This window comes from Poecilia formosa, unplaced genomic scaffold (genome assembly GCF_000485575.1).
Source record: "Poecilia formosa unplaced genomic scaffold, Poecilia_formosa-5.1.2 Scaffold276, whole genome shotgun sequence".
In the NCBI taxonomy this organism is placed as follows: Eukaryota; Metazoa; Chordata; class Actinopteri; order Cyprinodontiformes; family Poeciliidae; genus Poecilia; species Poecilia formosa.
The window spans coordinates 285,922-298,547 of record NW_006800215.1 but is presented as its reverse complement, the minus strand read 5'-3'; the positions used below and the strand labels follow the sequence as shown (position 1 = coordinate 298,547).

Genomic DNA, 12,626 nt, shown 5'->3' with positions numbered 1-12,626 from the left:
TATATAATCTAGTCATCGAGCTTATTCTATAATTCTAGTTAAAGCACATAGACATACCATATGTTTCTTAGTTACTTTAATTGTATTTTAAATAATGTTTCATCTTCAGCATTTTACCAGCTCATGTGGTTTGGAGAGCAGGTCATAGTTCTTCCAGCTCGCTCTCTTCTTGTTCAGCAAGTATTTGATAAATTGTTCATGATGTCTTTTAGTGGGAGATATGAGCAGGACCGCAGCCAGATTCAAGCGTTTGATTTGTGTGTGCCCATCTGATAAAAAGAACGAGCGAATGGAGACAGAAAGAGCGAGCCAAAAAAACAAGAAAAACCTGCAGCCCACTGAGCTGGGCTGTAACAACTGGTTGGGATTTTATTTTCAGTTACGTTTTTTGTTTATTTTAACTTCCTTCCCGCGACTGCTACAGGTTACAGCGCTGGGTAAAGGTTAGCAACTCTGATAAAGTATATTAACCTTGCTAAATCTGAAATATCTCTCAGGCATTACTATTATTTAATACTGCAAGTAAACTTGCAATGGGAACAGCAGGAGAATCAGGGTCATTGTAGGTTTCGCGGTACATGAGACATTTCAAAGGATGAAGGGAAAAGCAGTTGATTTCCTATTAATTCTTTTTGTTACTTTATTTAAAACTTGTCCTCACTTTCCATGGTGACAAGATAGCCTGGCCCCACCCAGCCTTGCTTTTCTACTTGAATAAAACCTTATTTTTTTTTAAGTACTTTTCTGATTGTAGACATGGGCAGGGTTAGGTGAGTAGCTATCGTCTTGTAGTGATTTCCTGTCTTATGAAGACTGGTAAATACCTGCTTCACTTTAAAGACTGGCTATGTTGCACCATCCTCCAGCTGTGGATATATCAGCATGCCTGAATTCAGAAGAGAGTATCCCTTTGACTTTCAAGCCACCATTTCAGGCGCATGGCATTTACTGTAGTTATTATTTTAAAAAGTGAACCCAATGACTGATTACAGAAATCTGGAAGGGATGGAACTGTGATCCTGATGCAGTTCTTTTGCTTTGGTACCATAGGTGTTACTTGTAGCTGCTTTTAAAAGTCTGTGTAACATTTTGCAATAATTATTTCCTCTGTGTTGACATTTAGCCATTCGTATGTAAAAATCATCGCATGTCCAGACTAGTTTTGCATGCAGGATGTACACAACCAGATAAAACAGCAGAATGCGCCTGTGTGCTTCTGTCTTGAGACGTTGTTTGAGGAGACATCAGCAGCAGGGGTGACAGCCTCTGAAGTCATGGATGACAGATTAAAGTTTCTGCAGACTGATGAACTTAAAATGCCAAGCATACATTTTAGAAAATGCTTCTGCACATCTGAAATACATTTAAGTCTAAATCTCAAATGGTATAAATAGCTCTGGGATCAACTGCAAGACTCTAATTTATGGAATAAATAGAGGAACAACGCAGGATGATACCAGGAACTGACTCTAGATTTGAAGCCCCCATTGTAATCCAGGGCATTCGGACAATGTAACATTGTGAAAAGCTTTGAGTAAAAGTTAAAAACTGTAAGAGTGATATATTGGCTGCTGTGGGTGATTCTGTTTGTAGCCTGGAGTAACTTTGTAAACAGAACATTTCCAAATATATTGGCAAAACAAAAAACAAACTGCACCCCTGATAGCAGAGATCCACAATGAGTTTTGAAAATGACTATAACAGATTGTCCATCTGTCAACCACCATCTGCATTCAAACAGAGAGTGGAGCGACGGTTATGTTTGGTGTTATTATAAGGGAAGCCATTGTCTCTCTCTCAAAGCATCAATAAGTGGCATTGTACACCTTTGGGACATTCAGATTAGACCATGATTGCATTCCGTAAAGTGGCTTGCACGGCTCAGATCTCTTATACAGAGTGGCAAATCATATACAATCTTCAACTTAATTAACCCAAGATTGCTCAAGTACACGACAGCTATTTTGTTCTTTTTATTCATCAGTTGTTCTGGTGTCACTCCGCTTAGATTTTTCTGCATTCACTGAGGACAAAGTGATCAGCGCCGCACTGATTTTATATAATGTTACCACGTAAATTAGGTTGTACTTTCATAACATGAAAAAAATATGATCATATGATAAAAGATAGAAGTATGAGTTTCAAAAGATTTCACAATGGATGTTTTTGAACCAAACATGTCTTAAATGTATAATATGACCTTTTATCTAGCATCAAAAAGCAGGGAGAAGTCAAAACTGATTGAACTCTTCTCCTCTTCAACAAGAAAGCGAAAACCCGCAGCAGGAATTAAAGTATTTTGCCCCCAAATATCATTCTTATATTATGTCTCTTTGGAAAGCTGCACTTCTTGTTGACATTTTGTTAAATCAATTTAACAGACTGTTTTGAAAGAGTAAATAGAACATGTTAAGAGTATGCATAATGCCAGAAAGCAATTCTCCGCTTTGATGAATGCTGCATCCTGGATATTTATGAATTACGAGGCTACATGACTTATTCAGCCGTGCCGTTTAAAACTCAGTTCAGCTGGCACCTTACCCACAGCGCTGGATGAATATATACTCCCCCTGGTGTCCCTGAAGGAACTCTTAAGTACATTCCTGAAGTGGCCCTTTAGATCGAATCTGCCTCTAAAATCAAAAGTTTTTTTTTTGTTTTTTTTCTCAAAGAAATTAGATCTCCATTCAGAATAAATGTCTTTTGTGCTACAACCATGTCGACCTCTCCATTCGACCCATGAAGCTTTCTGATGAGACAGGAAATGTCGAGAGTGTATGCAGTATTTTTTTAAGCTTCTTTACGGTCTTTTCAGTCATCCAGCAGTTTTTAATCAGACAGAATCACAACATCAATGTATATATGTGAATCCTGAAAGGGTAATTGAATTGTTTAAAAAAAAAAAATCTGTTATAACATTTGTTTGTCTAATATTAAACACACACACACCTGTTACTCTGAAGATCTACTTACAGACCTTGAAAAGTGCATGGATGCCCTTTTATCAAAAATAAACCAGCAGAAATAACTTACATAACCAGTGAGAGACCTTGACAATTCTAGCAGGCACCGCTGTGTGGCTTGTAATGGCTCCATAAAGCCATTACAAGATTTTAAATGGCAGGAAGGGTAAAGTTTCAACCATTTAAAATCCTGAAACTTTGGTCTGCATTTTTGCTGATAGCTGACTTGTGCCTGGAATGCACAAATGCACCGTGCTAAACTCATAAGACCTTCTCGAGAAAATAAAAGATTTGACTCAGAAGTCCGACACAAAGTTAGCAGACGTTTCTTTGACGCTCCTCCAATTCTGAGCTGAACGTTTCCAAATGTCTGTGAGACAAATTACAACTGTCCAAATGTTCAGAGTCTTTTCTGACTTTTCCCAATGGAAAGTGTTTATAAATCCTGGACATCATTGACGTATTCTGCCTCAGGTTTTTATCAAGCGATCACTTCCTCATCAAAGAGATGGATTTAAACCATCTTTTTGCCCCTGAGAAAGAATGCATTTTACTTTTGCCCCTTTTACTATGCTTGTATAATATTATGTTGTGGCATCCAGATCAATGATTCTGCAGGTGTGATATCTTCAAGGGTATTTTACCTCTGAAGGTAAACCATCAGAGAGTTTTACAAAAGGTCAGGGAGATTTGCAGGGTTTGTTGTGAACTGGAATAATCTTTGCTAAACATACGTTATGTCTGCATGCTTTGAAGGAAACGGCTGCACGTCACCCATTCAAAAGACAAATTTCATCTCTTTACATAGACAAACATCGTCTGCATGTCTCTTGGGGGTGCAGGAGCTGATCTGGTCTCGGTGGATGTCCCAGTAGCACCCAGATAAACATCACGGTTGGCTTTCCGTGGACTTCCAGAGATTTATGGATTGCCTCTGTGGATCAGGCCACTGGGAGGTAAATAATGTATGAAACCTTCCAAATGTCCCGGCAGTGTTCATCACACACACATTTACACACATAACGAGACCCAGACTTCATCTGAGCCTTTAGGTTTAAGATGGAACAGCTGCTACTATAGCTGCACCAGAAAACAGTTTAAAAGGGGGTACAAAAAGAAAAGAAAAAGTGAAAACAGCAGAAAAATATTGTTGCATTTGGTTAACTACGGGGTCCAAGACGTAACAGCCAAGGCTCTTGCATCATCCCATTAATTTCTCCCACTGCACAATGTCCTCCAGGGCTGTGTATATGACCCACATGCTCAGAGAGATGAGGCTTGGGAGAAACACAGTAAGAAAGAAAACAGAAAAACTGGAAAATTGCTCCAATTATAAAAGCCCTTTGATGTAATAATTCTTACTGTGCCCTGTGCCACAGTCCACATAAATTACCACGCAGAAGCTAAAAACAAAATAAAGCTTTTATTAAGAAGCATTTCAGCCGAGCTGCGAGATTCCGAGTCAGTTAATGGAAATGGGCTTTGACGGATACATCTGGTCCTTCATAGAAGAACTATTGATCCAGCAACAGCTCACTACATTAATCGGGTACAGTATAAGATCAGTGTTGGTAATTCTGTTACTCTGCAGGATGGATGTGCTTCAGTGAAACAGCAACGAGACACACCTTCTCATTCTGCACAAATTCTCATTCTGCACAAACTGGGAAAGATGGTAATTACAGCTTTCACCAAAAGTGGCTGGAACAAGTGGCAGGGTTGTTGTTTTTTGGTTTGTTTGTTTGTTTGTTTGTTTGTTTGTTTGTTTTTGTTCTTTTGCTAGGGTCAATTGATAAACTGCGGAAAATTTTCATTTGGATCAAACGTCACAGGATGGTATTTTACTGCATAGACAACGAGTGCATGCTGTTTAGGCGTAACATATCTGCCAAACTGAAACTGAAACAGGAGTTGTCTTTGAAGGATGTGAAAGTCAAAACTACCCCGTGACCAGGTTTCATGTCTGTAGCACACCGAAGGATCTGATCCCCACAACCTGCAGGCTGGGAACTGTCAGGGCTGCCAATCAGACACAAGGTTTATCTAACATCAGCAGCACAGTGTTAGCTGTTTGCTGATGCAGTCAAGCTGCAGATTCGGGTCGTTGAGCAAATTTTAGGGTGTGAAGCAGTTAAGATAAACACGGGCGTATGCGGAAGATGAGGCAAAACACTTAGAGAAGCACAAATAAGCTGTTCCAAATATAAATGTAAATTAATTCTTTAGTTTCTGACAGTACGGCGTTTCATTTGAGCTCTACTCTGTTCAGCCTTCTTGTTAGCTGCTGAAAGTTTTGCTTTCTTAAATGCAAAATGAACCAGTTTCCTTCTAAAGGGGAAGTAATATGTATTTTCAAGGCGCATAGTGCCATTTTATAGCATAATCAAGGAAATATGTTACCTTCAGTTGTTATAAAAATGCTGTATATTTCGAACATGACTTAAAAGAAATTTGACTTTGTAATTTAGCACCTTTATATTTACACCTTTACATGTGCTGTCTCTTTAAGAAACTCCTGCTCCTTCTGAAATTCCATCTTCAGAAAGGTGGAGAATGATCTCAGGAAGTCATCACAACATTGCTCCTCCTGCCAAGCGTTTTGCACACCTTGAATGGTTGCCATGGGAGATTAAATGATTTCTCAAACTCGATTCAAGGCAACACTCCAGGTATATTGTTAGTGAGGGAATAACATGATGGAAAAACTCAAAAAAAGTCACTTTCACATTATTCTGCCCCTTCTTTTATCTTGGTACTCTTGACTTCACTTTAAACGCCTCCCTGATCCTTAAAATAACCATCACTTTCCTGTAACAGAGACCAAATGGCAGAATGATTGTCTGTGAAAAACAACAGAAGTTTTACTTTTCCAACGTCCGGTAACCAGTGGATGATCCGATTTCCATCACCTACCAATTTATGTATTAAAGACCTGCTTGTTGAACCTTTAGCTTGCTGCCTCTATGCACTACTTTAAATTCAAATGGGTGAAAGTTGTTAGATTGGAAAGTAATTCTGCTCCAAAAGGTCATCAGTGGTTTTCCGATCAGATCACCGTTTCAAACTTTACAGCTCAGCTCCACGCTCTAAGGAACTTTAGAGATTCAAGTCATATAACAAAGCGGGACAACTATAATTTATGATACTGTGCGGTCACAGTGCCCAACTTTAACAGCTGCTGTTATTATTTTTCCCAGGGCTATAAAATCAAACTCTGGCCCTCTCATCTCAAGCATTCAATATACATTTATGTGTTGCAGGGGGTAAAGGAAATCAAAACTGTAGCCGTGATCCAAATCTGGTAATCTAACTTTACTTACACCCGCAGTCCACGTCAGTGTTGTGTAATTCATGCCTTCCTCCTGCTGCTATCAAAACCTTCAACGACGGATCTTGTTTTCATGCCTCTCTAGACAAATCCTGAAGTTTGGTCAAATGAACCACAGATGGACGCTTCGTATCTTTTGCCATTAGACGGGGACAACCTGTCTTGGTCCGCCTGGATTTGACAGACTACTGAGCACATGGTGTTAGCGACACGCTCTTACAGACACACATGCACACACACACACACGCCTCCAGAGGATAGGATCTCGGAGAAGCAACACAGCCTATTTCACTGCAAATTAGGTTAATCACACTCCAGAGAGGCCCAGTTAATAACCCTCATAGAGGCTATTAAGATGGCACCTAAATCATAGGACTATCTGGATATCTGATGCCCTCTCATAAAGAAACGCCATGTTTGGCACTGGAGTTGTGCCGAAAGCCTAAAAACAAAGAGGCGGGTCACATAAAGTCCATCAGCTGCAGGCCGCTGATGCTGCGCAGTTGCTTTGTGTATTAGGGGCCCTTGTTCATTAAGCCACTTGTATTATTCAAAATTACACCATCAGTCAGATACAAACCACAATTTAGTGTAGCGGTAACACAGCGCATAGAGCACATGCTCCCCGTGAATACTGATATGAGGACATAATGCCTGAGCCTTCTTAGCTCACAAAGATCAGCCGAACAACTTCCTCCTTTTATCAACGTTTGGGTAAATTTAATATTTATCCAGACTGAACATAATTATACACCCCAAGAAGCGGTAGCCTCCGGGAGACGACTCGACAGGAAGAAAAGTCCTTGGGAAAGATAACTGGTGTCTCTGCTGCCCGTTACGTTGTGCAGCCACAGTAATCTGAAGCCTGATAGCATCTCCTGTGTGCTGGTGGGATGAGGGCTCTCTGTGGGGAAGCGAAAACCGTGTGACGTCCATGAAAGATTCAGTGCCGAGGTGTGGAGCCTGGCATAGATGAATGGTGGCCGGTAGACTCAAATTATACACAATTACAGCTGCTTATGTCTTTGGATCGCACGTAAATTTGTCTTCCACTGGGAAAACCTATCATGTATCTAGGATTTTATTTGCAATGAGACAAATTCCAACGTATTTTAACATAGTTGTTCATAAAAAAAAAACACAAAGAGATCTAAAACACATTTTCTCACCAACAACCAATTTTGCAGCCATATTTCTACACAAATAACTTAAAGCAACCAGAAGAGTGTTAATAAAAAAAATACTTAGCTATCTGTTAGTGTGCTACAGATCCAGTTCTGTCAAACTAGTTGTAAGCTTCCCTCTAGGCCAAATGGAGCTACAGTTCACACACACATGCTTTGATTATAAGCATTATAAGTAAAACTGTACAGAAAGCCTTAAATGATATTAACATCATTATTCCAGTTGTATAATCTCAGGTGTAAAATTTGAGACAAACCTTCTCAATGATATTTTTTTTTTTTTTATTTTGATATCACAGATGCTGGTACTGCTGCTGCTAATCATCTTGTGCTGCCTCCCTTTACCAGTGGGTCAAATCATAGGTTTCTAGAATATTTTATGGATTTAGAGAAAAAAATGAGGGAGGGATCTTTGACCATTTCGACTCGATCACCCAGAGTTCTGGCTGATCCAGAGTCTGGGATAAAGTTGAGTTTGCGTATGACTGACAATCACTGTTCACTGTGCTATTTCTTTTGGATCATTATCTGGCAGTAATACACCATATCAATCACTTTTCATTAAGTAAATGGAAGCCGACAATAAATGTACAATTATCTGGTAATTCAATTAAAAATGTCAAAGGGCCTGTGAAGGAGGTTCACGGGCCCTTTGGAGGAGAAAACGGCGCCACAGCATCACACATAACTACCGGGCCTTTTTCAAACTTAGTTTTACATCAACGCCACCCAGGAAGTCCATATTTTTTGATTTTGTAATGTGGTGGGGCAAAAAAAAAAAAAAGCTTGGTTGGAATGCCTTACAACCAACTGATGGGCATATGAATGGCATCTAATTGCTGGTATGCAGAACTGATAACCCCAGGATGCCTCACTTTACTGCATTTCTCTAACAATAAGCTAGATTCTTGTTTTTACATCCCTTTCCGTCTCTGCATGATGGCAATAAGAGTTCGCAGTTGATTTTTATAATAGATTCCTCCCCCCGCACCCCCACTGAATAAATGCACTCAATCTGAGGGGTGAATTTTTCAGAAGTCAGTGTAAGATAATGAAAATCATTTTCTTCAAGGGGTTTTTGCAGCTCTTTAACAGTGGGTCCACTGTAGCTGTAAGGCTGATTTATGCTTTAAAAGTATTTATACAACCTAATCCTTTTACAAAATCTCGTACTTAATATTAAATGGCAAGAAAGATTATGTTTATTACAATAAGTCAACCCTAGCCAGGGCGTTTACAGGTTGAAATTTTGACAAAGAATAATCACAAAGCCTTTTTAACAGAGATTCTTCATGAGATTAGTTGCCTAGAATCCATAATGATTAACATAATGAATGAACAAATAACAATGCAAAGGCTGTGGTGTGGAGATTTTTTATTTTTTAATCTTCCAAAATGTCCGTCTTTTTAAATTTTGCTAAAGCTGTGCTTTTTAATTTACGCCCACATATCTCCACTCTGAGGGCAGGTTGTTCTTTATCTCTTCAAACAGGTACAGTAGCTCTTCCTGCACAACTTCCACTTTTTATTCCACATTATCACACACTTTATGGATAGTAAGAATTTTCCCTGCAGGATCCACTCGTCATCACTGAGCGGAAAAAAAAAAACAAAACAAAAAAAAAAACACCCAACAAGAACAAGAACAACTCAAGCTTTCAGCTGCCGTTTGAAACAAAGTGGCATAACACGCTGCTGCCGCCCATGACAACAGTTGCCGTTTCTCCAGGCGTTCCCCTTTTTGACGTTCCACATCCCCACCCAACAAGCAGCAGGAAAATCCCTCAACAGGGAAGCAGATCTGTTCCAACTTTGGACCACACCAGATCTGAAACCAATTCATTTCATCATCTTGTGCATCTGCTGCTCTGCCGACGCCGTGCACTGCCATTACCCTGTGAGGTCAGCCTAGGATGTGGAGAGTGTGTCATGCATAATAAATGTGCGCCTGCAAACGGGAAGGAATTAGATATGCCAGGCAGGAATGAGATTCAGCGGGTGTCCGAAGAATCTGAATAACATTAGACTGTTGCTCAGGAGCGCGTCCTTACTCTTATTGGCTACCTTGATGAGGAATGAATGTGGCAAATTTTGGCTTTCGGTCGGAAACTTCGTAGGAAGCGTGAACTACATAGCCCGTTTCCCATCTATCTTGTTCAAAGTCACACTAAACTGAAACACTGAAAAGAATAACAGTTCTGTCTGGTTAACCTCAGAGCCTCTCTCCCACTAGCTTCCATGGAATATTGTTTCCTACCCTTGACAAGCTCAGATCAGTAAAACTGCAAAAGAAACTTTGAGAGCACAAAACTCTGAAACATGTCATGGACATTTACCCTTAAATCGATGGCTTTACTATAATAGGAACGTATAATTGCCTTTAATTTAACCTCCATAAAGTTGCCTTCTAATTACTTTATGATTGCATCTTTCCATATGTTTGCTCTCAGAAGTGGGGCGGAGCTGCCAAGGCTAACCTTGAGGCTGTGAGCGCGTGCGTCTGTGACCGCGTGTGAGTCGTTTGAGCTGTGCTGTTGGTGACCCCTAGCGTTCCTGATGTGAACATTTTTAATGTTTCCTCTGAAAAGAAAAAAATGTTTTTGCCTCAATATTCCATGTTGACAGCACTTTACTGCAAAAAACTGTGCAGCGTGTGAAATATGCTCTTCCCCTTTGCAATTTTCTTTCCTTCGAGTCCTAGCGTGCACATATTTAATTCCGATGAACTCATAAGTTGCCGTGGCGTAGCTTTAAAAACTGAGACGTGTTGTGAAGAGGGGTGTCCAATTTTCGAAAGGATGTGGGTTATTCGAGCGCTAAAGTGGCAGATTTAATCCCAAAACACGCTATTTTAATCAGCGGCAAACGTGTCTCACCTGCGCGCAGCGCTCCTTTTTATCCACATCTTATCTCGGCTGCCGAATCCGCCTCAGTCCTCCAGGTATCCTCCCATTTGGACGGCTTTTCACCTAAGTCTGGGGCAATTTCTAGTTTGAAGTGAGAAAAGCACTCAAGTCACGGACCTTACTCCAGCTGTCAACGCCAGCATCTTTGTTTTAAGTCATATCCTTCAGCGTGGCGCACATCGAATTCCTCCAAGAAGGTGACCAAATCCCACTCAAGCGAGAAAAATAAATAAATAAATTAAATAAATAAATAAATAAATACGCCAGAACAATAGTCAGCTCGCTCAGAAGTTCTTCATCTGTTGTTCTGCTCTCTTCCTGGTAATCAGTTAAAGGCAGAGGCGGGCAGGTGAGCAGGTGCCCTCAAACTTTGCCTCCGCGCAAAAACCCTTCATTCCTTCCCTCCGGCTGAAAGAGCGAGCGCATAAGAAGCGGGGAAAACGGGCCAAGTAGTGTGCTTCTTCATCACTGAGCTGACAGTACGTCGCTTACATTGTTGAGAGGCAGATGAACCTCCGAGAAAAAGGAGGGAGAGAGAGAGAGAGAGAGAGAGAGGGAAAAAACACAGAGCAAAAGATGAGGATGCACGGATCTTCCAAGTCAGCAGCGCTGGCAGGGGGTCCTCATTATCTCCTCACATCTCTGGAGGTGTTAAGGGTTGAGAATGGGTTTCAGAGAAAGTAAAAAGAAAGGGATGGGGAGAAAAAATGATGGAAAATAGGCGAAAGTGAAGGAAGGAAGAAGGAGCGCGATGAGGGAGTCCTGGAGGATGAGGATTGTTTCTGAGGAGTTGGAGAGAGAGAGAGAGAGGGGGGGGGGGGGGGGATGAGAGCTTGTCATTACAGAGGAGAGGAGGATGGTCCGTCTCCTCCTGCTGCTCCTCTTCTCTCAGACAGACGAACGACCTGCCTGCCGAGCCCCACGTTGCCGTGACGTCACTTGAAAGCCAAATATGTCATGTGCCGGAGCGCCTCGCGTTATGTGGGAGCGCGCGCACACGCATGGTCGTCTGGGCTTGGCTACATGGTGATGATATGATCGAGAGCACAGAACTGCTACTTGCCTGCACAGGTAGCAGTGTGACCGAGCCGTCATCTGTTTGGTAAATACAATTATGACGTTGTCATTTGGGGGAGGAGGGGAGGTGTTCACATTTTAGTTTTCAAGTAGTTTATGCATTACGCATTAATGGCGTGGATAAAATAAAATAAAAAATAAAAATGACACACGGTTGCAAGATTTCTCAGTCAGATTGGGTGGACTGCATCTGTCAATATCACCTTTTCCGATTTAGCGCTGTGCTTTGACTGGGCCAATCTTGCACATTGTTTCATGTTGGGGTTGTTCCCAGTGTTAAGGACAGCTGCCTTGTTACTTTGTCTTCTCTGCCCACACAGGTACACTCCTCTTACTATGGGGGACTTCTAAAGGCACTTCAGAGTATCTGAGTAAATAAGGCTGAGGACAAATAGACAGTTTTCAGACTTTTTTTGTGAAAACTATGAAACTTATGTAGCATTCCACGCCACGCCACAGTTAAACGCTAATTTGTGCTGGTATTTCACATAAAATCCAAGTAAAATACGTTAAGGTTTGTGATTGTAGCAGGACAAAATGGGGGAAAATGTGCTTTTGCCAAGGCGCTGTGAATTTCACCCATCCATCCATTTTCTGTACACCCTTGTCCCTAGCGGGGTCGGGAGGTCTGCTGGTGCCTATCTCCAGCGAGACGTTTCGGGCGAGACGCTGGACAGGTCGCCAGTCCGTCGCAGGGCAGCACTGTGAATTTGAAACATCAAATAAATGAGAAATAGCTCTCAGGTTTGACCCAAGTGAAGCAGGGTTTTGTGTGTGTGTGTGTTTTTTTTTTTAAGAAACAAACCTATATAGGCCTATATATCTAAAAAATTGTGTGATCCAGCACAGCAGAATGACCGCTGACAGAAATCAGCCTGAAACGTCCGCTCAATGTCACAGCTGACCGAACCTCAAAGGAACAGAGTCATCGCTCTGCTTGTGGCTATAGCCTGACTAATAAAAGAAAAGAAAAACTTTGTCAGAGGACTGAATGTCAGTCATCCAATGACTGTGCATCCGAGGTGAAGGTATACTGTGATGTTACTTGGCTGGGGCTGCAGCCGGGACTCTGGCCAGGTCAGCAGTGTGTGACTATTGCTCATCAGGATTGATACACCAACCTGTCCAACTGCACAGCAAACTTCAATTGATGAAGGAAAAAAAAAAA

At 41.2% G+C, this 12,626-nt stretch overlaps 1 protein-coding gene across 2 annotated transcripts in view; it reads right to left on the bottom strand.

Annotated features, from left to right (window-relative positions):
- ajap1 (adherens junctions associated protein 1) overlaps positions 1–11,205 on the bottom strand; it is a 57,423-nt gene extending 46,218 nt beyond the window's left edge. The window contains exon 1 of one of the 2 annotated variants that reach the window (XM_007571216.2): positions 10,352–11,205. In XM_007571216.2, coding sequence (XP_007571278.1) covers positions 10,352–10,380 — 29 coding nt within the window. In that variant the 5' untranslated portion in view covers positions 10,381–11,205. The remainder of the gene's footprint in view (positions 1–10,351) is intronic. The other variant, XM_007571217.2, reaches the window with a different exon arrangement.
- Between the last annotated feature and the right edge of the window lie 1,421 nt (positions 11,206–12,626).